Source organism: Nansenia antarctica (genome assembly GCF_963989245.1).
Source record: "Nansenia antarctica genome assembly, chromosome: 7".
Taxonomy (NCBI): Eukaryota; Metazoa; Chordata; class Actinopteri; order Argentiniformes; family Microstomatidae; genus Nansenia; species Nansenia antarctica.
In genome coordinates, this window is record NC_137677.1 from 13,577,062 (window position 1) to 13,603,531 (window position 26,470).

Consider the following 26,470-nt stretch of genomic DNA (forward strand, 5'->3'; position numbering starts at 1 on the left):
GTGATTACCACTGCCATATATATTTTTAAAAACTACATTCCTTTTTCCATTCATTACTTAAAGGCACATCCCTATAGTATTATCATATCCCAACATATGGTCTACCTGCAAGAATTGTAGGCCAAAAGCATTTACCCGTCTCTCTCCCAGAAACATCTCTGTCTCTGTCTCTCTCTCCCCCTTCTCGTTAAATAAGCATGTGTTTCCCCGTACTCCTCAGTCTATTCATATGGGGGTTTTAAAATATTCAGTATTTTCACAGGCCTGAATGTTGTAAGATTTGTGCAAAATAAAGCATTCGAAATTCTTCTTTGTGAGTCAGTGATTTCAATCAATGTAGAGAAATGAGCAGTTCCTGATTGAGGCGTTTCACTCTTAGCAGAATGATGACGATGATGGAGGCTACCACAGAGATGTTCCAGATGCTTTAGTCTAAAATAAATGAAATGGTTTCAATTTCGGCAGCTGGCAAGATAAAAGCTGCCGAATAAAAGATTTCCTCACACTATTTAGGTTAATAACATTCGAGTTGACTCTTGTTGTGATGTGGTGCCATGTGATGAGTCTTCCAAGTTCCACAGGTGTAAATCAATCCTGTCCGGCTTTAAATCTCTAACTTTATAGCCTACGGTGGGAATACAATTGTGTTAACCGTTAAGCTCAGTTTGTTTACGGTTAAAACAAACGACTCCTTAACTGCCTTGGTAAAAACAAACGACATTTCTAGACCTACAGGCGTTTTGGAGGGATCGACTGACATTTTGCAGCATCATACAAATCTTTATCTTTTCTTTTTTTAAAGCTATAGATTTTGTACGTTTTTCATTACATTTTTTAAAATCAACGACATCAACAATTAACTGTGTAGTTACGGTAGCTCCTATCTAAGCTGTCAGAATCGCATCCTTCGTTAATCGAAACGAATTCCTATTTGCTTGAAATGATCGAGGCATCCTGAAGCTCTGCATGGGGCCAATGCTGTGCTATAAAACTGCCCCTCTCGTGGTTCAGACAAGAGAACACAAACTGGTTTGATGAATTAATAATTTAGGAAGATAAAATCTTACTCTAATCCTATAGTCTGAAGGCACTTGAAGACTGTCCTTGTGACACTCGACTTATTTTGTGGTCTGCTCTCAGATTTCCAGTAAAATAGCCAAAGGCAAGAAAGCACTTTATGGAGCTATTACATGAGTGAAGAATACACCAGCCGCATGCTTCTCCAAATCAATGTGTGCCCAGTTTGTCTACAATTAATAACACTCAATAAATAGAGGACAGAAAATATGTTTTCTATGAAAGCTCGCGGCATGTGAACCACTGGGCCAGTCACTATCCTAAACAGAGGAAATATTGGCACGATATGATGGTTAAAATAATAGGATAATAATACCTAATATAGGCTAATATCAAATAATACTACAAATCATAAAAGTTATAATAATAATAATAATAATAAACCATTAACATTAATACAATTCGTGTTCGAGGTGTTCTGTGTGAAGGAAAGTATATGAAACCAATCACACAATTATTCATTTTGAAGGTTGTTGATAACGATCCCAATTTAGCACTCTATCGATCACGTCCGGAATAAAGCTGACATGTTTACATAAAATAAAAGAAGATTCAACCAAAATCTCTATGAAATGACATAATAGCCAACAACAGATTTACATGTTTTATAAACAGAAAACAAAGTCATGTGTGCTAAGAGTTACATGGTGCATCGTGGTAAGGATATTTGCACTTTTCTGGTCAATGAATTCGGACTTTCCCTGCTTGAAAACCTTTCAGTAAGATGCTATAACCAAAGACACATAAACAATAACCGTTCCAAATAAATGTTTAGTATAGTTTTCATATTTTATTCAAACGATAATCTGGTCAATAAATAAGATTTGACATGTATGTTATAAACGACATATAGGCTTACGTTGATATTCTCAATATAAAATACAAATGTGCAATTTTAATTTGAAGACGTAGGCTAAAATGAATAAAACATTCCTTGTTGTGTAAGATACATACACAACCCTTATATTCATTAAGTCCATTGTGTATAGACTGTTTCCCTATTATCCACAGGGTTAAACAAAGGGACTATAGAGAGCGTTGATTTTCAATCTCTATTGTCAATTGGTTTAACCGTTGTTTTTGGAAACACATGATCGCACTCTTGGTGGATATATTCAATATTGCCTATCTGGTTATTTTGTATCAATATTTTGGGTTCAGACAGTGCAACTCCCTGGGGATTCAAACCCGTTTTGACTTAGACCAAGCCCTTTCACACCCCATAGCCTACAATCCACATTACCAAACATTGTCACGTTTACGAAATTGCTAAACAAATCCAAACGTATAGGCCTTAGTATAAACGTAGGCTAAATCATAATAGCTTATCTGTGGTTTCCTGGCTGCCAAAAGCAAGTGGTTTGTTTGTTTTGGTTTGTTGAATAGTGTTTGGTCCACTCTAATATGAAAGTTTCAGTCTTGAAAAGAGAGGAGTGTTGATTCATTTGAGCCCATGTTGTGTCTCTTTGTGCCTTCTCAAGTCCACCTTGCGCTGGAAGCCCTTGCCGCAGAGGTCGCATCCGAACGGTTTGAAGCCCGTGTGTTTGCGGCTGTGCGTTATGAGGTTGGAGCTCTGGCTGAAGGCTTTCCCACACACCTGACATTTGTGCGGCTTCTCACCTGGAAAAGAAAAAAAATCATCATCAGGAAAATGCGGGTCTATTAGCCTATATATAATAATATCTGAATTAATGCAAATGCATCTGATATCTCACTAATGTCCATGTTGTAAACGGCACGCCGAATGCGTAATTGGCGAGGCTATGTATAGCCTCGCCAATTACGCATTCGGCGTGCCGTTTACAACATGGACATTAGGGAGATATCAGATGCATTTGCATTAATTCAGATATTTGAGTAGGCTACGTCCACTTGCCTGTGTGAATGAAGGTGTGCTTCTTCATGTCTGATTTCTGGTGGAACCTCTTCCCACAGTACTGGCACGGGTACGGCCTGGTGTCGGAGTGGATCAGGAGGTGCGTGGAGAGAGTGGACGACCTTTTAAAGCTTTTACCGCATATTTTGCAGTCAAAACTTCTTTCCTGTGGAAGTATTGGCAAATTATTCTTTACACGTCGGTTGAGCAATATGTTTGAATGAATGAATGAATGAATGAATGAAAGCTTTATTTCTAACATGTGAAAAAAGAAATAGTTATAACAAGAAAAAACAAAACAAAAACAAGAAAAAACAAAACAACAAGAAAAAACAAAACAACAAGAAAAAACAAAACAAAACAAAAAACACTATGTTTTGTTTATCAACCAGCCAGGCCTACATTATTTGAGACCATAATAGACTTGCGTATTAGTGTAACAGTCACCTGAGAGTGCACAGCTTTATGTTGCTCGAGGCTGACAGCGTGGCCAAAGGTTTTCCCGCAGATGTCGCAGGCGTAGGGCCTCGTCCCACTGTGAGACCGACGGACGTGGACCTCCAGCCCGTGCGGGGTCGAAAACACCTGCGGGGGGAGAAAGTGAATGAAACTATTAGAATTTGAGAACATAGAGGATGTTTGTGATTGGTATAGAGGAGTTAGAATATCCATAGCAGATTGTAATGCACTGTTACACCAGTTCGTGACATTAGAATTATAAGGTTCTATCTCCATTTTTGTCAAAATTGAGTTTTGTACATAATCTGATCCATAGGTGTTTATTAATGCCTGTGTGGTGTTTTTTTATTTTTTTTAAATATTGACATTTTTGAGTTAGTAATTCATAAAATACAAAGGTTCCATCTCACAAAACATAATGGAATGTAAAAACGTTGACGCTCAATATCTCTGAACTACCCTGAACGGAGATAGAACCTTATAATTCTAAGCTCACGAGGTGATGCAACGAATTGATTGCGAATAACAAATGGTATTTATTGATCTATTTTTACCTTACTGCATTTTATGCACTTGAAGGCACCGTTGAGAATGAGACGTGAACATAGCAGGTCAGACTCGGGTTTGATTTCGGGACTTTTGCCATGCGGGTTCCCGTCCGTAAACAGCCCGGCAGCAGCCCTGTAGTCACTGTAACTTTCTGCCCCAGGACTCCTCTCCGCAAAGAGGGATGATGGCTCGATGGCCCTGTCACCGTAGAACCCCAGGGATGAGGTCCGCTCGAGGTCCATGTGGTGGTGGTGATGGAAGGTCTGTTGGACCAGGTGCCTGATGTCCGATCCAGAATAACCGTTCCAGGTGTAAGGCCGGAAGGGAACAGCGAAGGGCTGCGTCTCATCCACCGAGGGCGACAGAGATTTCTCGGAATCGACTGTTATATGGAATAAATACATACATGTTAATCGTTGATGCGCTGTAAATAGGGAAACACGAATGTCAGAATGTTTGTCTAACATGTTTTTATTGTGTCATGAACATGAAAACGTTTGGTTTAAATTGCATAATAAAAGCATGTTTGTCTATTATAAAATTGTCTTACTATATTCTTATGAAAGATTAATGATAGCAAAACATGATTTTATTTCATGCAACCGATGTCCATGATTCATTTAGGTAGATTCGACAGACTTTTTTTTTCAGTGCATCATCACCGATTAAATTGCTTATCATATAGACTTATTGCTGTCTGTTGCTTTCAAATATGCTGTCTGTTGCTAGAAATATTACCTGGTGATGCTGAGGGAGATGGAGGCCGCCAAAAGTCTTCATAATCCGGGGAACGACCACATACACTATCCCCACAGCTGAGGGGGGACTTGGAGGAGAAATCAACGGTGTCCACCAAGTGAGAATCAGGGGAGAACCCGCCTGTGTCCACCGTCAAGGCATCCGCGTCCTCTGGAATCTTGCTTTCTGTTAATAACATGAGCAAATGATTGTAAATGATAATGACAGAAAAAGTGTCATTTACAACAAAGACAAAAACAAAACAACAACACAAAACGGTGTAATGATGTGTTATAGGCTAGACCATGCAGTATCCACTTGAAAACAACAAACATAAATGAATTGAAAACTAAAAACTCTTTATTTTTTCTAAATAATCAGCTAGAGCTTTGGACATAAGAATTCCGAGGACATTGTCTCTCAGGTCACTGTCACTAATAGAACTAAAGAACATTTATTAAAAATGAATATGTAATCCCTTAGAATTATGATTTTAGATTTCAATAATCTAATGTCTTAAATTACATGACATGCAGGCTATCACAATTTCCTATAAATAGCCTATAACTATGCATAATATGTAGACAACACATTAAGTAGCCTAACAATTCAGGAGACATTATAAACAATATAATCTTATGATAAAAACAAAAAAGAATGTATTTATAACTTAGATTAGCCTAATGGTTTGTAAAGCAATGCATTTTAGCATTACAAATAAAATGTGTATCTCACAGCAGCCACACATAAACAGACAAGGATATAATTCCCACATACCAGCACAGATATGAGCTAAGATCGTATCCAGTCTGTTGTAGTCATCTTCCAGGGACCGGGGTTGGTGGTAGCTGTGCGCCTTCTTACTCTTTACCAAAAATGACCGAGGCATTTTCAATCTCTCTAGGCCGACCTCTGCGATATCCAAAATCACTGGTGGTGGTACAGCAATCTGCGTGCTCTCCTCGGATGCAGACAGTCGCTCTGTTTTTATCCCTGAAAAGATTTCAAGACCACTGGTTGAGATGTGTGTGGTCAAGTATAAGAGATTTCGTCCCGAGAACGGAGCATGCGCAGAGACCCTCCCTCGTCTGCCAGGTGTTACCGGGACAGGTGCCTAAGGAACAGGGGCGTGTCCAGGGGGGGGCCAGGGGAAATCTGATTGGCCACCCTAAGGAAGCTGCTCTTCAGTTGTGTGCCGCCTCAGGCTTGTGATTGGTCCTTTATTCCCTAGAATAAATGCGAGCCAGCTCTCACGGATCAAGACTCTAACGCCCGGGGAATTAAAGCCCCATGGCAATCAGGATAAGTGATACACTGCTTTATCAATGTGTTACTCAATCCCTAGCTCCAGGGGGAGAGAGGAAACGCGGAGACGAGCACCATGGGTGCCAGCCAGCCTTAACTGTTGCTAAGGGTTGTGCCATGTGTGTTTCTAATCATGAGATGTGTTATCTGCTTAACAATGGTAGAGGAGCCTACAGTAGCCTATCCATATCCCTATGTGTCCGACATTGATTGGTTTAACTTTAACATTTGAGAGAATTTTTTAGGCTTTGGTGATCAAACGTGACTATGACACATTATTCAATGAAGAAACTATATAGGCCCCTACGTCGTTAGACCCCCTAACATTATCATTGACAAATATTCACCACCCAGCCTGTCACAAGTCGGTTTTTACTTTATAGTGTTCCCCAGTGGCGGACTCAGGCTGTTTGAATGGCAGGGGGGGCGAAAAGAAAAAAAGGGCACCTACTGCACAACATGGGACCCCATCAGTGCACATGGTCAAGTTTAGACCATTGGAGGGGCACCAGTAGGGCACATCCTCTCATTTTCGCCACTCAAAAGGGCATTTTTGCCACTCAAAAGGGCACTTAAGCGAGACGTTTTTCAACCGTGGGGGCACCAGGAGGGGCGGTCGCCCCCACTGCCCCCCTGAGTCCGCCAGTGGTGTTCCCTGTTCGATAATAAGAGCCTACTAGACGGCAGCACTCTGTCCACACGCCTGCGGGCTATTGGTAGTTTCGTATTTCCTTTATGTTCAATGAGTAAACAGAGCTGGGCCTTGTTCCCGGTTAGTAGGGAGGGCGCTGATTACTCGTTCAGGCCAATTATGCACAGCAGATATATATAACAACAATTAGAACAACAGAGCAGCGTATTCAGATCGCACGCCAGACAGCCAGTGGGGACCGTGCCTGCCAGCGGTGCGTCACATCGTGACGTTAGAATTATAAGGTTCTATCTCCATTTTTGTCAAAATTGAGTTTTTTACATAATCTGATCCATTAGGTGTTTTATCTTTATAATGGTTTGCATATAGGACGAGTGAAGTTGTGAGTTGTGAAGACATTGTATACGCCTGGATGGCCAACAGTTGTAAAAAAAAAAAAAAAAAAAAAAGTGAATCAACTTACCCAAACTGTAAGACATTGACCCATGCATGCACAATTTCAAGAATGAATACAATTTAATCAAGTTACACTTGGAAAAATAACGCGTTTTTTCATGGCCACTATTCCTGTCCAGTAAAGTGATATATAACTTACATTTATTTTACATGGAAGTGAAATATTTATGTCAGCTATGAACATAAACAACTATTTTGTTTCCTAAGCCTAATAGTCCTATTTCTTGATTCAAATACATTATCTTTTGATTTAAATTGGAGGTAGGTCCTAAACCCCACTAGCTTAGAAAAAACACCACTGCGTGAGTTTAGAATGATAAGGTTCTATCTCCGTTTAGAATGATACGGTTCTATCTCCGTTTAGGGTATAGTTCAGAGATATTGAGCGTCAAAGTTTTTACACTCCATTATGTTTTGTGAGATGGGACCTTTGTATTTTATGGATTACTAACTCAAAAATGTCAACATTTTAAAAATAACACCACACAGGCATTAATAAACACCTAATGGATCAGAGTATGTAAAAAAAACTAAATTTTGACAAAAATGGAGATAGAACCTTATAATTCTAACGTCACGACTGGCAGGAAATCAAAGCGCCATGTGCCCTCTGTCGATTACCACTAGGCATCCGGGCCTGTTCGAGGAGATAGGATGATAGGGTACCGATCTATTGCTCAATTTCTGGGACACTGCTGTGCCCGGAGTGTCTTTCCTAATGCTTGTTCTATAGCTCGATTTATCTAATTTAACACGATATGCATGGCCTTATCCAAACATACATGAAGGGAGAAGTTCCTTCACAGCCTATTTCAATAGACAACTTTAAGGTCAACAAAAAGGCCATTCATCCTGTTGTTCAGATGTTGTTAAACGTCAATAGTAAACATATCGCATATAGGGCTAAATGTTCATGTTTTCAGATCAACATATTCGGCCATACAATTGTTCATCTCAAAGTGACAGTCTTTTTTTTATTTAAGCCTATTCTCTAAATCTACCCTAAGTGTATACCATGCGTGTATCAAATGAAATGTAGGCCTAACGTCGTTCTTATTGCTACATTGTAACACATTTTATGACTTAATCTACTTACTACTCACTTAATCTATTTACTTTCCAAATTGTGCAACGCCATATTTTAACATTGGAGTCATTACCATAGCCTGTATTCTTCTGTCACAACTTCATTATGTGCATTGGGCTATAGGCTATTTCTTTGTGAGGCAGTAGACTAAATGCACAGGATACATTTATTGGGCATATTATTCTGTATAATTTTAAATGTTTGCTGATCGAAATGTTCAAAACAATAACAATTATACAGTGAACGAGGACATTATGAAACTGACCAACTGTATGAAGATCCATCATCCATGGTCGAATCAGTTGGCCATTTAGTTGGCCATTTTTCAATTAAATTTGTGACGCTTTTAATCCAAAACGATTTACAATTACGAATTACATGGACATTCCCCTGGAGTAACTGAGGGCTAAGTGCCTTGCTCAAGGGCACACTCGTGGTGGTGTTTCAGGCGTGATTTGGACTCACAACCTTCCGATCACCAGTCCAACTCACTATCCACTAGACCTCCACTACCCCCCTATGTAATACCCCTATGTACCCCTATGTCCTCACATTATAGGCTACAATACGGACTGTATAGCCTATCAATTGCACACCGCATGAAGTCGATTCATGTGTTAAGGTTGATAATGCTACATATAGCCTATGTAAACGTCCATCAATAGAGTTCCTGCAGATACTACAGTAGACCTATCAATCAAATGCCATGGTAATAATAAATAAAAAAACATAGTTTATCAATCATCAGTCTAGCCTCGTTGAGCTGTAACTTCCAGAAATCGATGTGTGCTTGCATAATATTAGATTACACTAACATTCAACCATAGGTCTATTTATTATTATTATTTTAAATATCTTTCCCACCTCACATTTTCTTTTCAACTGTGTGTGAACGCAAGTTGTGAGCGCATATCTGGTTTTACGCTACGCAATACTAGCCACGTGTTATAGTCTACGAGACATAATCAATCGTAAGCTTTTATATGACCACATTTAGAGTGAGAAGTTTAAGATATTTACATCTTGTATATCCATTTTGTGTCATGCATTTACGTTATTATAATGACGGCGTAAGGCTACTTCATTCAAATGTCACAGATAGACAATCGTGTTTTCTCAAGACAAACCTGAGGGAGCGTCTCAAGTAAGATCCTCAGACCAATCCGAACCAGCCCGCTCCAATGCCGCTGAATGATCTGATGTGTTGACCCAGTCCCATTGAGTGGTGCACCTCCAGGATACGTCGTTCTTAAAGCATCTGAATAACTTCCTTAACGTTATATCAGCAACTTCAACTTAATGTTGAGGAAGAAAGGGGGTGTTCCAGCATCACCTCGTCGTATAGGCTGCAGTTGGGCTATTATAATAATGTATTTACTTATGGATGTAGGATCCACTGTAATAACAGTCATGCAACCTGAAAACGATCTTAAAGTTGCTCATACATACATGTAAACCAATCTGATACCAAGAGGAAGTGAAAGGCATTCTATGCTTTACTAATAGTGATCATTACAATACATTGTAACACTGTTGGATCAATAAAGAAACGCCACTGAATACAGTTTATCAAATAGTTTGTTTATTGTGAACTCATCACACACATCAGTCTCACATACATGTTTTCAGAGAGTGATAATCATTCCATAGTGTTAACGGCTGTCATATTTCTCTTCTTACTGCATTGCATTTCCTCTGAAAGTGCCAAAACGGAAAGATGCCTCTGAAAAAAACACATTATATCTTAGATGTCTTCCTCCTCCACCGACCAAGGGACATCATTATCACAGAACCCCAATGATGATCCAGAGGATTGCAGTGCATTCTGGCTCGAGATCCTGTCATTATCGCCAAAGCCTGACTTGTCTGATTGTGGTTCTATACATGAACAATTAGTTGTAACTGGAAACAGAGGAGTTTTTTCTAGTGTTCTGATAATTTAGAAAGAGGGGGATAATATTTATCCCATATGAAACAAGTGGTGCGGACTCCTCTCCACCCATATAACGGCTGCACTTTGGTAACACTCGACACAAAGCACTTTGCTTCATTCACAGAGGAAACAGCCCATGTCTTCATTCTCTTCTTAGTATTATAAAGTATAAGTGTTCACTTTAATGTGATCTTTTTGTAAAGCTTTTTCCCCAGTAAATGTTCCCATGGACTGTTATACATTTCGTGCAAAAGAGCGACATACCAATACTTTTGTTCAACATTATTGATTCACAACACAGACAAACATACTCTCTGCGCTCGCACAAGTTTCCATAATTCCATTTCCTTAATTCCTATTTTTCCGTATGTCCATAAGTCAGTATGCCCACTTATTAAGAGAACCCTCTACATCAGTGATGGTTTACTTCAACTAGTCACATGCTCTTGTAAAACAGCATGCTAGAAATATTCTAATGAAGTGAGACTATATTAGTTCTTCCTCCAATGGGAATATATATCTCATCTGTCTCCCCCAAGAAGAATGGTATCTAAAAACATCTACAGTAAAGAGACCATGTTTGTGAAAAAATACCTGCCAAACCTGTGGGTCTTGACAACACCTCCAACTAAGAGTGATATGTCCCTTTCTTTTCAATTGTACAATACATTATAAACATTAGATACATATTTTCAAGTCAATATGGAAATGAAAAAAGAGAGAGAAGAAAACGTCCAAGAATATTTACATATATACATGGATGCAGGGTTCTCACTGGCCTTCTGGTACACCAGCCCTGATTGAAGGCATGCGGTATATATGCCAAGGCCAAAAAGCCAACATTTTATCAAGTCAATGTTGGTTGATATGGTTTTCTTTGATACTGGGCTCTTAACTATTTTTCATTGTGATTATAATAATTACAATCATCATCTTTCATTTCCCTCTCCTGATGATAAAGGGACAGAAAAGGGATCAAGAAACTTTTGATGCTGCACTTAAAAAAGCAATACAAAAATTTAAAAAAGGATTGAATTGAAGTGTCATAAAGCATAAAACATTATATTGCACAGTCTCTCTCTGTGTTGTACCAAAGTGTGGTGCTGAGGGAGTGTTAATAGTTTAGTTAGTAGTTCCTTGCTTGGATGGGGTCACCCTCTGGCAGTAGGTCTGGCTCTGTGGAGCTTAGATGGCTAAAGCCCCTAATGCTGTCCTTCTCTGACTCTGCTGTCCTTCTCTGACTCTGCTGTCCTTCTCTGGTTCTGCTGTCCTTCTCTGGTTCTGCTAGGCTCCAGAGCAGTGCACTTATGTGCATCAGGGTTTTGGCAAAGAAAAGAAAGCAGATGCAACACAAAGACAAACAAAGTCCAGGGGTGTGATTCTGCTTAGGGTGTGAAAAGGTGACACATTCCATTCTGAGCTCCCCGCTTTAGAGTCCTAGATGCTGCATTTTCCCAAGGAATGGCCCATACCATACATGGACACCCCTTCCATACATGGACACATGCCCCTTCTTTCACACTGTATCAAATGAGTCCTGCCTCCTCCTGGCTCCTGGTGGACAGTCACACAGTGGTGGTCTTGTGGCTGCTGTTGGGAGGCACAGAGAGGAGCAGGCCCTCCCCATCTTCGTCCCCCTCACTGTCAGTGTCCACCAGGCTGGGGTGCAGTGTCAAGCGGCTGTTGCTGCTCTGTTGGATGTCCAGGTGGGCGGGGGACTTGACGTCCTCTTCGTCTGAGGAGTGGTACGACTCGTCATCCGCCACATAGTGATTGACGATATGAATCCCGTCAAAAGTGGGCGGGTTGGGCAAGCCCCTCTGGCCTTTTAAGCAGCGAATCTGTGGAGACGGAGGATGAGAATCATTTAAGAGAGGAGCGCATAACTGTGTAAGATGTGCAAACATGCAAACACATTGTCAAACAAATCAGATTCAAAGTTGTGACGATGGGAAGAGATGAGAGGGGAGGAGAATATCTTATCACATGCGGTACACATGGGGAACATTCACTTTTATGTGGTAGGTATGTGTCAGTGTGTTAATCTAACGATCATGCCACACAACAATAGACAGATAAATCCAAATGTAGGTTAGGGCTGCAGAACCAGTGAGGTGGGTCAGACTATGGGGAACATGACACACCTGCCCCTGTCCAGGACTCACCTGGATCAGCCTGCCTCACAAAGACAGACATGTAGGGATAGAGGCAATCAAGTGGGCAGTTAAAAGAAACACACACTTGGATGAATGTAGTTATTACTGCTTATATAACGTCTCTAAAATACCAGTACTTCAATTAATTAATCAATTAATGCCCACAGAGAATCATGATTTTAAACAGTATTTGTACTTCACTGATACAAAAGTCGAGAGACTTTCTGATCAAGTCAAGCTACGGTTTTGTTTTGCTCAGTTCCCCTTGGCTGACTGTGAATCTCGCACTATTATGAGAATTGAGATCGCAAATAACTGTAACTGGCTGGTAAAAACAAATGTTCTTTCTTATCATTTTCCTCTCCCTGCCTAAACTGAGCCTGTGTTCTCATTACTACTCTCATACCTGATATAAATGTCTATTATCAGCCATGTGAGGCAGCTCCAGGACTAGTTCAGGTCGCGTTTTTTCATGTTATTCACATCCTTGCTGTTAGGCCATTTTCTCACCTCTCAGATCTCTACACCATAAACACTTAAATCAGCATGATTCACAGCTGCCCCAGCGTCACACACCCTGACCACCGAGTCCAACAGAAGAGAGAAGGCGGGAGTATTGCGACTGCCTCTGTAGCGCTGCCTGACTGCACTGCATCGATACCAGGCCAGGAGGAACACAATGCATGATTTAGTGCAGCTCAGTTTAACCACAAGCCACCAGCCTTTTGTTGCAGTCTTTTTTTTTCTTTTTTTTTTGTAGGAGGGGGTACAAATCTGACTACATCCTCCCTTGTAAATCATTAATCTGCAAGAGGAAAACAAGTTTTTTTTTCTTTCTTTGTTTTTGTTATTTCTATTTCTGCATCAAAGGTTTTTATCAAAAGTTTAGGGAGAAACCCATAACCCTAACCCATGTCATATTAAAAAGACAGTATTGTGTCTATCACACACAATGCACACATATGCACCACTGAATGACAGGATGCCACAGGGCTTGCACTTATAATCTCACAAGGGAAGAGCTTCATTCATGTCCTCCCTTTGTATGTACCGGACACTAATCTGATCAAAGATGGCTCACACTCTGCTGAAGTGATTGTGTCAAACCATCAAATCTGTGGGATTTCTAGTTGATCCTATGGATGACTATTTTCGTTATGAAATTCATAACCACTGACTTTATCCTCCTATCTATCTATTCAAAACAGAGAAATACACCAGGTGTAAAAGCTGATTAAAAAAGTGGCTCTTCCATTTAATCTGGGTCTGGCTCTGCTAGATGGTGTCCACCTTGAAAAATGTTGCAACTCTCAGTATGGGGAGTAGTGGCGTATGTTTGAGAAGATAGCGGAGGGGTGTGTACCCTCAGTGCAGGAAGCCTCTAGGCGTAGTTTACACTTCTACTAACCTGCTGTTGCCCTCAAAATAAAGCAAATCTGAGCAAAACAGTGACAAAAATAAGTAACATCACATAAAAAAAAAAAAAGAAGCCACCAAGGTCACAGGTAGAGATGAGGTATACTTTGACTAAACATGTTTCTATTCTAGAGCATGTCACACTACCAACGGGGCACATAAAAGGTGAAAACAAGAAGAGGAGGAAATTGCTATATCTGACACATGATGACAATTTCAATCTTTGTCAGTGTTCTGTACTCACTTCATGTTTCAACTCTGCTATCTGGTCTTTCAGATCGCGGATGTACTGGCTTGAATCTGTGTTGTTTAGTTGGCCTTGGACCTTTCCTTCTTCTTTCTGCATTGCAACAACAGAAACAACATGTCAAAAAGCAGATCTAACAACCTCACAGGTGACAGGTCAGCTACTTGCATGAGCACTGGAAAAGAGAGGACAAGAATATGTGATGGGTGGATACTTGAAATAATAGAAACAAGAATTTTAAAAGAGAACCGGAAAAGACAAGGTTGAGGAAGGTCAGTGAAGGGCTCAGAATCACTTTTATTACATCTAAAGCGTGGTACACACAAAGACTTTCTAAATCTTAACTGATTTTTTTATCTGAGAGAGACCCCACACATGAAGATAAAAAATCCTGGATTGAACAGTTTTGATCTTCCCAATACAGCACACCACATCCATAAAGATCTGTCCTACGACAGTCTAGAGCAGGGGTCTTCAACTAAGATTCAAAGAGGTCCAGTTAGAGAAAATTTCCTCAAGGAATGGTCCGGAACATCATAATGGCTAGATTGCATTATGATTCAGTGCCATATATATATATAACCCAGTCGTAGTGTTACACCTGCTGGAAAAGTTAGAACGTATCAGACAGACAGATAATGAAGCCACACCACTGGAAAAGAAGCATCACAGATGTTATGTGAAGAGGTGGCTGTTGACTGTCATTGATGGAGGGGGAAAACGAACAAAAGGGGCGTTCATTGTCGTTTGTGTTTAATTTCCTCCTGGGGCCCTGGGGATGAGGCTAGTAGCTGCGTTCAACAGCCAAACATAGCCCATGTGCTGTTTACCTTCTTTAGAGAACACATCTGCAGGCATAGGAGACAAACACATACCCCCATTTACAAACCTCAAATCACTCCCTAAAAGCAGCCGGTGTAAGTTACAGTGAGCCACAGAGAGGGGCACACAGGCTGAAGTTCAGACTAACCACAGCCTACAAAGGCGGGAACAGGCGTGAAAAAGGGGAAGATGTACATGCAGGGGGGAGGGAGTGGGGAGGTACTGTAGTGAGGTGTGATTGCCATCTCTGTCTGACCAACACCTCAAAATATATGTGGTGTTTTCGATTCCTGTGGTCAGGTTAGGTTGAGGGTGCAGAGCCCTGATAGGGTGCTGACAATGAAGGATCTAAACAAGCGGCATTCTTCCAAGAATCTGTGTTTTTCTTGAGGTTTCCCCCCTCCCAAAAGTTGCAGCGATAAGGGAGAGGCAGTTAGTTAGACTTCCTTGTGTTCAGCAGTGTGAATCACCAGGTGCCAGGCTGTGGCCAGGGATGTCAAACGTTTTTTAAGTAATGGTTTCCTCGCCTGTCTACACCCTTGACAACCCCAAAGATGGTTGTCCTCTGGCTGTTAGCTAGTCACATGCCTGTTTGTTTTTGCTTTTTGCCATTCTATTGTGACTATCATTTTCAATTATTTGACAATTTTATGATTCTGCAGAAACATCAATGGAGTCGGTGAAGGGGTTAACAATGCAGATGCACAGTGCATCTATTGGTGTTCATAAACACCAAGTATAGGACAGGAAATGTGACCATTTGACCCATTAGCAATGATGGAAAAAAATGTATAAGCAACCAACCTGCAGTACAATTTACCACAGCATTTACCTACACAAATGATTGCATTAGCTCCTATGCTCCTGTTTTCAGAGATATCTTGGTTATATAGAACTGAATTATAATTGTACAGTTCAAAGCAAAACATCAACAGCATTAAATCTCTGAGTATGTTGCGGATGCGAAACAACAAATCATACAAGTAAGTCACGCTGTCAGCGCCTTTGATAGGAAGTGGTTTCTCATCTTAAAATGAAGATAGCTGAGCTGTGGTATCACCATGGGTCACACATACAGGCTACGGAAACACTGAAATAGCCCTGGCCCTTATCACCAGCTTCGGTGGGCTTGTACCTCTTGAAACAGAAAGGAGTACAGCAGCAAGTTCTTTATAACTAAGGAGTTTGAAAATCTTCGCAAACCAATCGGGTAACTCAGCTCTTCCCCAGTCTCAAATGTAAAACAACCACGGACAAATGGGTTCTCTTGCGTATAGGAATGAGTATTCTTACAAACATAACATGTAGTGATATTTGTTCCACAGACGTGTACAGTGGGTGGGCCACAGTGATGTGTCTAGCAGGTCAGGTAGACAGACAGTGGGGACTAAATATAATCAAGCGTGTCGAGGTAGGCCGGGTGACATGGTACTGCCTACTGAATAAAGTCATTCAAATGGCACGTGTCTTCCATCCTGGTTCAGAAGAAAGTTGAGTGTTTTTCCTGTAACTCGGGCTGATAACAGAAGAGGGTATTTTAACCATATAGAATGCCCCTATAGCATTTCTCACTTTCGATTCTAACTTTCTTCAAGACTAGTGACCAGGAGAGTATTGAAGAGCTTTTTCTCCTGAGACACTGAAGGTTAAGTTGAGTCAGTATCGAGCTACCCACAACCTCAAGAGCTGCAACCAGGTACCCAAACCACAGACCAAAAGCTCACCGCCGGCACGGGTTGGCATGAGCTCTGACAGAAGTCGTGACGGTGGACCGTGGAACATTCCAACAACGTACCCAGAGAACCACTAGCTTCACAATACAATACGATTGAAGGCATAGTGATTTATATCTACACATCAAATTAGGGTTTCATAGAATTCCCCCGAAAGAGGATGGAGGAGGTGGTAGTGGTAAATTCTGGTGTTGATTCAACGTTGTTGTTGAAGCACCTAGTAACAAAACCTCAAACCACACACACTCGGTGTGTGTGTGTGTGTGTGTGTGTGTGTGTGTGTGTGTGTGTGTGTGTGTGTGTGTGTGTGTGTGTGCTGTAAAAGATCATGTCAAATGGCTGCTTATATGTGTGGGTGCATGGAAGCCTCAGAGTGTCAGACACTTGCTCATATGTGATAGCAGTCTCTGACTAGTGAGTTGACTCAGCTGGCTCAAAGTTAGAACATCTGCATTAACCTGTTTCTTACCTTACGCACTTATGGCAAGAACTGAATCAATCTCTGTCAACCTCAAACTCTCTATTCATTCTACTATCAAGAACGCTTTCTTCAATAATCAACCGTTGCTGTTTGTTAAATGATCGTGAAAATAGAATAAGCCACTTAAATCCAATCTAATGAATATGTGGTCCGTAAAATGAGTAACTCATGAATACATTCTGTGATTCACAGATGACCCCCAACACCAACTTCACTGGACTAGATAAGGAACCTCAAGATGGATATGAAGAGGCGGAAATCATTTTTAAAATCATGTGCACAGGAAGTGCACAGTTTATTTTCTTCACATTGAGTCGGCTATGCCATCTTGCCCTGATTACCTGCTCTGGTGTTCAACATGCATGCAGCAGGGTCCTTGTCCACCTTTCACAGGCTGCTGTAGAAGGACTTTTTCATTCTCTCAACACAAACACACCCCACCTTCCTCCTCACATCTATGAAGGCACTGAAATAGACATGGCTGCTTTACTATGCACCTTCCTGTACAGGGGCCGTCTCTCTGAAGGGCTGCTGCACTCAAAGTTAGCCTGTCTAGAACACAGTGTTGTGCTGTTCTAGAGGGGATGGAATGGTTAAAAACAGGGTTCCTACAAGTTTCAACAAGTCAAATTTAAGAGGTTTTTTTTAGACCTCTTTGGATATCATTTTAGACCTATTTGTGACACCATGTGATAGCTTTTTGTCATCCTCGAGGTGATGAAATTAGGGATTTCACTGCCATATAGACAAAAAAGGAAGCAAATTGGCATTTATTTTGGTTCCAACTTGATTACGGTAATTTCCACGTATATACTGTAGATGTGGTCGGACTGATTTCCTTGCAGGATCTAATTTTTAAGACCCAGCACCTCGTTTTTAGACTGAATAACTGAAATTTGAGATCTTTTTAGGCCTTGTGAATTGGATTGCTGGATTTTAGACATAAAGGCTTTTTAAGACCAGCGCGGGAACCCTGTAAAAACTGTGTATTGGATAGAGAGGGAGCTGTGTGTACAGTAGTACAGAGCCAGGCTAGTGGGAGAAAGGCTGTGGCAGTACTGTACCTGGATCACCAGCTCAGAGATCTGTTGTTGGAGCTCAGCCATAGCAGCTATGTTGTCAGCCTCTCGCAGCCTCACCGCCATCACCTCCTCCTTGTTCTGCAAGACAAAAGCAGCCGTCCGGCCAGAGTGTGACAAAAGCAGCCATCCGGGGGAAGAGTGTGAAAGGTCACAACATGCATTTGTGAACTTGTTAATTCTAATGCTAACTTGGAACCTTCTAAAACATGTGTGGACTGAACAGTTACTTGGTATGATTCTGGCAGTAATTCCTGAGAGAGAGAGGGGTGTTGCTGAGCAGCAGAGTGTTCGTTTAACAGCATCAGCAGGCCCGTCAGCACTGAGATGTTATCTTCTCAAGCAGCAAAAAACTAAAAGCAGAACAAACAGCTTCCCTTTTCTGGACCTGGACAGTGACTGTCTCCTTAGGTGACAGATCAGATAAGCGGTAGCAGATTTTCTATCAAGTCATCAAAACTGATACACTGATAATATTTCAATTTGAACTGAACATAGGGGCTCATACAATCCTGCAACCCTGACGCAATCTGAGGGTCCTACCCATGTGTCCATTTCATCACTGTTAATAAACCACGTCAACACATTACATGACCGCATCATGGGATTCCAGAAGACTAAACAGACAAACCATCACATAATTATAGTAGAGGCGTAATACTTGGTGGTGTGTCCAGAGTCAGATTTGCAGTTATTTTCTGTTTGACCTAACTTGACCATACTGCAGAAATCCCCCTAGGTGTCTACTACATGTTCCAACAGCCAGACTTTTACCTTGCAGTCGACCTCAGCCTGTTTGCGCTTGATCTCCTGCAGCTGCGTGTTCAGACCCCTGTTCTGCCCCGTCAACATCTGCACACGCTCCTGGAGACTCCGCCCCTCCAGCTCTGCACGACGCAGATGGTTGCCATGGATCTGGTTCTGCACATGGTTCACGGGATGTAAATATTGGGAGGAGGGCAGTTTACCCACTTAAAAGTTGCACTCGACATTGTCTCTGTTCATCGTAATCACAGTGTAAGATCGCTCAGAAATACATTTTAAACTCAGAGGGCCAATAGCCTATTCACCTTTTACATTTCACAATGTATTAGATCACTGACTGGTTTCCCTCCATAAACCTCAACACACCACAGCTCTATAAGATAACAGCATATTAGGAGCTAGTGTTCCTTTCACCGTAACAGATTAGTGCTGCCATCTAGTGGTTGTTGTCTGACAATGCAACAAGGACACTTCAGTTCTATCTACATTTTAATTCACTAGTCATTTGGTATATGGCTGTCTGTAGTTGATTCGTGATTCAGGCTGAATACAGACGAGGCAGTGTGACCTCTGACCTGCGTCTCCATCTCCAGCATCCTCTGGCGGGTCTCCCGGAGCTCCGCCTGGGCCTCGGCCTCCCGCAGCCTCACGGTCATCAGCTCGTCCTGCAGCTCACTCAGGGCGTTCTTCCTGGGGCTGTCCTTCCAGCGCCCGGCCGTGCGTGCTAGGTGACGCTATCGGAGAAAATCGGGCATGTGAGCAGTCACAAAACACAAAAAAATTACTTTAAAAAGTTATTTTTACAAGTTATCTTTTCTGAGTGGGGCAGTCCCACTCATATTTGTAATTTTTATTGACAGATATAGTAGAGATTTAGACAGGAAGGATGGGTGAGAGAGAGAGGAGGGATGACATGCAGTTACATGGTCAACGCTTAACCTGCTACGCCACCTAAGCGCCCCTATTTTTATTTATTTAACCCGGGACAGTGCACATTAATCAACAAATCAGTTTCCACGTCGATGTAAATGTGTTTAGTCTGGTCCTCACCTGCCAGTGGTCCTCCAGATCTCTGACCTGCTGTCTCAGCTCCTTCAGCCCAGTCAGAGCCTCCGCCTCCCGCAGCTTCGAGCCTATCAGCTCCTCCTGGAGATGCACCACGTTGTTCTCGTCTGGCAGCGACGTGTTTCTCTGGGACGGACACACACACACAACCAAAACAATGACCGAAAAGACAGTAAACCATAGCACCGTAGTTGTCCGGAGGTTGTGTCTAATTGGGGGTGGGGACCGTTTTATTCTCTCTGTGTGTCACTAAGTAGCGGGACAGTGATTGAGCTCATGAGAGGCAGGTCTTGGCCTAGGTACCACACCTGCTCCATGTCTAGGATCTTGTCTTGCATCTCCTTCAGTGCACACTGGGACTCTGCCTCTTTCAGCCTGGCCTGCACCATCTCTCTCTCCAGCTGGAGGATGGACTCCTCTGTGTATCGGGGGTTGACCTTCTACAAGGAGGGAAGGGAAGAGCAAGGAAGCGGAAAAGAGTGAAGAGTTGGTCTATTGTGTTGTTATGGTTGGTCTCAGGACAGGGACAATATTTGAATCTCAAAATGTTCTGTCTGATCAATATAAATAAGACACACAAGCATAATACTACACAGAATAATTTTTAAGCAATTTCATTTTTAAATGCATATCTCATGTACCTTTATAATTGGCTTGTTCAAACTACTTTGACATATACATTCTCAGTCCGATGGCACATATTCTCAATTTCACATTCGCATTTCGTCAGACGACAAATTTGTCTTCCTCTTTCAACCGCCAAATGAATATTTAATGTGATTTAATTGTCAAAAACAGCAACATTATGTAAAACAGCACATTATTCCCTCCACACATCAGGATGTTTCTCCAAATCCATCTCATCAATATTTCAGTGTTTTCTCTGTCTGCTTGGCCAGTGGATATAAACTGAGAGGGTCACGCTGGTTCAACACAGACGTCTGACACCCATGTCGCATCTACAGCTGCTTACACATTCATGAATCGTTGTCTGGAGATGTTAACGACTGCATATGGTGGCGGCACTGTGTGGAACAGCATGTCCCGATTTGAGGTCATGCATGCAGAAAGGATCATTATGCATAAGTGAGTGTGCTGGGAGGAGGTGGGAAGAATCCGTCTCTGTTATCGTCACTGACGGAGATTTTGCTGCTAGGCGTCATTTCATAAGAGACTGATAATCAACTACATTCAAGACATGAACATGGACAGCTTTTTCTTATGAAAAAAACAAACAAATTCTGATGAGCTCTGCATAACCTGCAGACTATACACATGTGAATAATGTCAACAACAACAAAAATGACATCATAGAATAAAGAGCACCACATCAACGCTATGGTTCCTGTCAGGGAGTGGACCACTGTTGCCTGCCTGATTAGATGGAAGGCTGGCTGGTCTGGTGGTCCTCCCTCCCAGTTGGGGGCACTGTGGTCCCTCCTTACCCAGTGTGGCTGCCGCTGCTGCTGGAGCTCCCTGACGGTGCTCTGGGCCTGCTCCAGCTGAGCACCGGCCTCCTCGCTCTGCTGCTTGACCGTGGCCAGCTCCCGCTTGACCAGGTAGTTCTCCTCCGCCTCCTGGGCTCGAGTCACTTGTCCCTTGGGACATAACCAACCAGGGGGAGGGTGAGCATGCCCGGGAGTGAAACGAACGGGGGGTGGGCAAATAAAAAATAAATAAATAAAGCGGGATTGGTAGTTTTTCAAACGCATGTCCTTTTTTCTTTTCTTCAAAAGGTTTTTGATTGAGCCTCATTGGTTGGTTTGGATTGATTAGCTCTAAGCTTTTCAGCATGTTTTTGATCAACTTGGACATGGCTGTATTATGAGCATGCACTACTTGAATTCTGGATCTCGTTCAAGCGATCGGATTCTCTCTTTTTTCTCATTCACTGATTCAAAAACATTGTAATCTAACATTTATTGTGCTATCATTTTAAGATAAGAATTAAGAGCATGCAAAAGCTAAAGTGAGCTAAAAGAAATTTGAAAAGGGGGAAAAGTGCAATGTAGGTGAAGGGGATAAGGAGAAAATAAAGATTATACCTGGATCAATCTATCTGCCAAGGAAGCACTTTCCTACAAAACAGAAATATTGACAAAAGAAAGCACAGAGAGAGAGAAACCACAGAACACAGTTTATAACAGAAAAAAGACAAACACTTGATTTTTTTGGAAAGGAAATGCAATGTTCATTTTCCTTCCTCCGTTGTTTTCACAAAAGTCTAAACGTATGTTCACATCAATGACAGTGTCACATCAATGAATGTGTCATTGGTCTGGGAGGTAGGAAAGGAACATTGGCTTGGGGGTGGATGTGGTGATAGGGATGTGGGTAGAGTGGTGGTAAGTGGTGGTAAAGTGAAAGTTAAGTGGTGACGACATGGTAACAAGGTTTTAGACAGGCAAAGCAGAGGACGGCTAAACAGACAGCCAAACAGGGAAAAGCATTACAAATCAACAGCACAATAACAGTGTTTTAGGTGCCATGCTCTTTTAAATATAGATACTCTTGGTTACTTTTAGTGTCATTCTGTTACGTTTTGGAAGCTTTTGAACCGTTTGAGTTAGTCAATATACATATATAGGCTAAAGAAAGTTAAAGTGAAGAGGAGGCGTTTGGGGACAGAGAGCTGCAGCCTTTAAGCGATGCTGTGATATAAGTGGTCATGCCTCCAGGCAAAGCGGCCGATGGGACAGATACAACACAGGTTATACTCTGCCCAGGCCTCATGCATGGTGCCCTGGCCGGGCCGTGCCAGTGCATGTGTGCCCAACACAGAGAGAGTAGATCCCAGCATGCACGGCTGGCATGCAGTGCTCCATGTCATCGCAACAGTGACGCAGTTGCCGCACTCACATTCCATCAGGCTTGTTACGATTACTACGGTTAGTAGTGTCCAAGGGAAGAACGAAACTCCCTGCATGTAGCTACAGGAGCTACATAGCCACAGATTCAAAGCATGACTTACCTGGGTGGTCCTGGGCTTGAGACTGAGACAATTTACATTCCAAATCCAACTTCCTCCTTTACACTAACAGTAAACCACTTCTTAAACACCAATTCTGGCTGCCAGTGAGAATTCTAGCTTGTCTTAGTAAGTGGACAGCCCCACACCAGCGCAGCCCAGTTAGTAAAAAGAAGACCCATGCGTCTTAGTGACCAACAGGAGACGCATGATGCATGAACAAGCACTTGATGGGTTAATGTAGGGGTGATGGCCTTGTGTGAATGCCCCTGGACAAGGGTTCACTGGTGTATATGGCTTGTGATGACGTGAATGACATGGGTATGGAGAGCAGAGCCAGGTGCTCGACCTCATCCACCTGCAACAACCTCGACTGCACTCACTTTCTCCAGCGTGTCGATCCTTTGCTTCAGGAGTCTGTTCTCGTTGCGCAACCTCTGCAAAACAAGGACACAGCCATCACACACCATCACAAACACAATCAAATCAATCCAAACATTGCGCAATACTGGGTATTTCTGAAAATCTTTTCTGACTGAACACATATTATTGCTTCTAATCTCACCTTAATCTCCACCTGCTCCTCCATCTCCTTGGTTTTGATTGTAGTATATTCCTTTTCCAACCTGAAACACCCTCTCCAGCGTCAGTAAAAAGAAGTAGTGCTGTGACTACTTACAGGTCAAACATCTCTGTTCCGTCACCCTGTAAACACTGTTGGAGTGGAGAGTACTCACTTCTTCATCTTCTTGGCGTTGTACTTGACTTGATAAGCTGCCAGGATGACCTTGTCCGGTCCGCTTTCCAGCTGGTGTGGGATGACCTTCTGAAAGTGCTGGAGCAACGCAGAGAGAGAGCAAGACACTGGATGAGTGCCAAACATGCGCAATACATTATGACCATAAATATTGATATCAACTCGGGGGTCATGGGTTCATTAACTAATCAAACAGGTTACATTATCTGTACCTGTATGCTGTAGGAGTTCTGTCTGAACATACCTGTAACATTCCCTCCATGTCAAGCTGTATGAGTTCTGTCTGATTCATCTGGAGGATAGCCAGACCCACACGGAACACAATCTCCAGACCCTGAGAGAGGCACCACATTAATGACTTGGAAGTGGAACTACATTTCGTGTACCAAACATTTAAACATGTATTATTTATTTATATAGGCTATACTGGTAGTCTATATAACAATATAACTTGTATTATTTATTATTGAATTGTTCATTGTTGACAGCTGACTGCTGTTGTTAAGCATGGAGTAAGATCCCAAAGCATTTCACTGTGTCAATTACCGGTACAACTATATGCAAGTAAGTACATTTTGATTGGATTTAAACAGATTTACACTCCACTGGCAACTGAGCTCACAAACCCACACTGAGTGTTCATTTTAGACCAGAGGAGTCACCAGATATTAGCATTGAAAAATGAGTCTAGACCAGAAGGTAATAAAGTCTAAGCATCGGATGAGTTAGTGTGTCTTTGTCAGCAGAGGGCGCTAATTGCTAGCATTTACTAACACTGACCCTGGAATTGGCTGTTGACGCAAATTCTGACCATTGAATGCTGACCAGATTCTCACTCACTTCAATATTTTTTTGTCTTTTGTTCATTCGTTTGACTGACCTCACACATGAATATGTCAAAGATCCTGGTGGCGACGGGCAGAGGGAAGGAGGTGAGGAAGATGGTGAGGAACCAGGAGGAGGCGTACATGGAGGTGTGAAAGCTCTGGGCCTGGAAGTGCACGTGAAGCTCAGGGAGATGCTCCTGTGGAGGAGGGACAGAGGGAGACAGACACGGATATAAACACAGTTGGCAGAATGTCCCCCTGTTTCTCTGTGCTGTAAGAGAACGAGTGATCTGCAATTCATAAGGTTGCTATTATAAACTTGATTTTGCCAATCTACATTAGGGCTACACTGTATCTGATAAGACAAACCATTCTCTCTTCAAACATCCCTCACAGCTCTTCTCACCACCTTGTGGTGGCTTTTGGCAGCACTTCACAATATGTATACGTTGTGGGTGCAGTGTAAGGTGCAGTGTAAGGTGCAGGGATTAAACCCCTGACAACTGTACATACGTAATCGTGAATAGAGATGACTCATTGGTATTCATAATACTGACTCACTAAATCAATGTCGACTTAAGTACTGATCTACTGCCCAGTGTCAGGTCTTACCTGGATCATACACTCAAACTGGTACATGCAGAGGCCCAGTTCAGCCATACTGGGCTTGAAGAGTTCTCTCAGTCTGTAGTCCTGCATCAGTTTCACAAACACACAGAATGCCTCCTCCTCCGGCATCTGGGCGGGGGGAAATTGGATATCAAACAAATTCCCCCAAACCATTAAATGTCCACATATTTCACCATACACACACACACATAAATCACCACCAAAAGGATTTAAGAGCCTGTATGCAAGTGTGTCTGTGTGTGTGTGTGTGTGTGTGTCTGTGTGACAAGATTATTACCTGCATGAGCAGCAGTCCGACAATGAATGCACTTCCTTGACAGTAACCAACCTCCCGGTCCACCAGGGAATAGGCCTGTAACAACAGGAAGTGAGCCTCAACAGTAGTCACGGGAGCATAGCTCTGAGTTCAGAATAAACTGCACTGCTAAGGGCTTTCAGGGTCAAGGTGTAACTGTGGATTCGACACTTTTCTACCTCGTATTCAAGCCATTCAGCAATTCAGAGGGTTCCGTCCTCCAATTAAAACTTGTACCCTGACCCTACTACCCTGAAACTCTCCTTGTGAACAACATTCCTGCTTCTGTTGAGCTTTGAGCTGCAACGTTTGCAGGAAAAGTGCTATACAAATAAAAGTTATTATTATTATTATTATAATAGACAAGGCCATTACAACAAATAGCTAGGCCAAATAAGACCTCCTACAATGACAAGGTTTGAGAGCACTGACCTTCATGACGTTGAAAAGTACTTCCTGGCCCAAGCTGTCCTTCTCCTTGAAGAATTCGTGCTCTGGGTAGGTACGTGCTATGTCCCTGCGAATCAGCTTCTCGCAGGGTGATGTCATCTTCAGGAGCTCAGAGTACTGGTCTTTGATGGGCATGTTCTGGGCGTTGCACAGCAGCTGCCATACTATTGCCCGAAAGTGGTGGGGAATCCCTTTTCTGACAAGATCCTGAATGGAAGAAAGACTAGATCAGAATACATGCAGTCTATCTAGCATGGCTTAGTGCCCTCTCAAATCAGCATAGGCTGTTTCGAGATACAAGTCCTTGGGCACAAATGTTTTCAATTATTTGTTAAGATAGAGGAAAACAAGTGGTGCTCGAATAAGAATTAATGTGCCTGTGTGTTGTCATGCGCCAACGTTTTCCCAAAGCACATCATGTACTGTACTCTCAGTCATCATAATACAATTTTCCGCCACTAAATATAATGTTGTCAGCAAGGCCTTCTGAAGAGCGAAATGTTTTTGTTGCGTATTACCGCTAATGTGACTCAATTAAGCAATTTCCTCTGCTGAGAAGGAACACTGGCGTGCACGTGTGTTTGGTGTGTGTGGTCATCAATCTGAGGAGCAGGGGGTCGGGAGCAGGGGTCCACCCACACAGGGGC

General features: G+C 42.2%; 2 protein-coding genes across 4 annotated transcripts in view; both read right to left on the reverse strand.

Moving 5' to 3' along the window:
* Positions 1–2,518: 2,518 nt before the first annotated feature.
* On the reverse strand, positions 2,519–5,588 carry gfi1ab (growth factor independent 1A transcription repressor b; the record flags this gene model as incomplete). Its single annotated transcript, XM_080535438.1, has 6 exons — positions 2,519–2,697; positions 2,954–3,119; positions 3,401–3,538; positions 3,967–4,343; positions 4,700–4,885; positions 5,477–5,588. 6 exons carry the CDS (start codon positions 5,586–5,588, stop codon positions 2,519–2,521), a joined length of 1,158 nt encoding a protein of 385 aa, XP_080391564.1.
* A 4,181-nt stretch (positions 5,589–9,769) lies between these two features.
* The window catches only part of evi5b (ecotropic viral integration site 5b), a 28,520-nt gene continuing 11,819 nt past the window's right edge, over positions 9,770–26,470 (reverse strand). For 2 of the 3 annotated variants that reach the window (XM_080535435.1, XM_080535436.1), the window contains 17 exons: positions 25,806–26,030; positions 25,356–25,430; positions 25,061–25,186; positions 24,502–24,645; positions 23,866–23,955; positions 23,602–23,699; positions 23,430–23,490; positions 23,248–23,301; positions 21,942–21,974; positions 21,342–21,494; positions 20,205–20,336; positions 19,882–20,022; positions 19,407–19,565; positions 18,841–18,987; positions 18,052–18,147; positions 13,949–14,044; positions 9,770–11,973 (listed from right to left, as the gene is read on the reverse strand). In XM_080535435.1, the coding sequence (XP_080391561.1) occupies positions 11,698–11,973; positions 13,949–14,044; positions 18,052–18,147; positions 18,841–18,987; positions 19,407–19,565; positions 19,882–20,022; positions 20,205–20,336; positions 21,342–21,494; positions 21,942–21,974; positions 23,248–23,301; positions 23,430–23,490; positions 23,602–23,699; positions 23,866–23,955; positions 24,502–24,645; positions 25,061–25,186; positions 25,356–25,430; positions 25,806–26,030 (2,106 nt within the window). In that variant the 3' untranslated portion in view covers positions 9,770–11,697. The remainder of the gene's footprint in view (positions 11,974–13,948; positions 14,045–18,051; positions 18,148–18,840; positions 18,988–19,406; positions 19,566–19,881; positions 20,023–20,204; positions 20,337–21,341; positions 21,495–21,941; positions 21,975–23,247; positions 23,302–23,429; positions 23,491–23,601; positions 23,700–23,865; positions 23,956–24,501; positions 24,646–25,060; positions 25,187–25,355; positions 25,431–25,805; positions 26,031–26,470) is intronic. The other variant, XM_080535437.1, reaches the window with a different exon arrangement.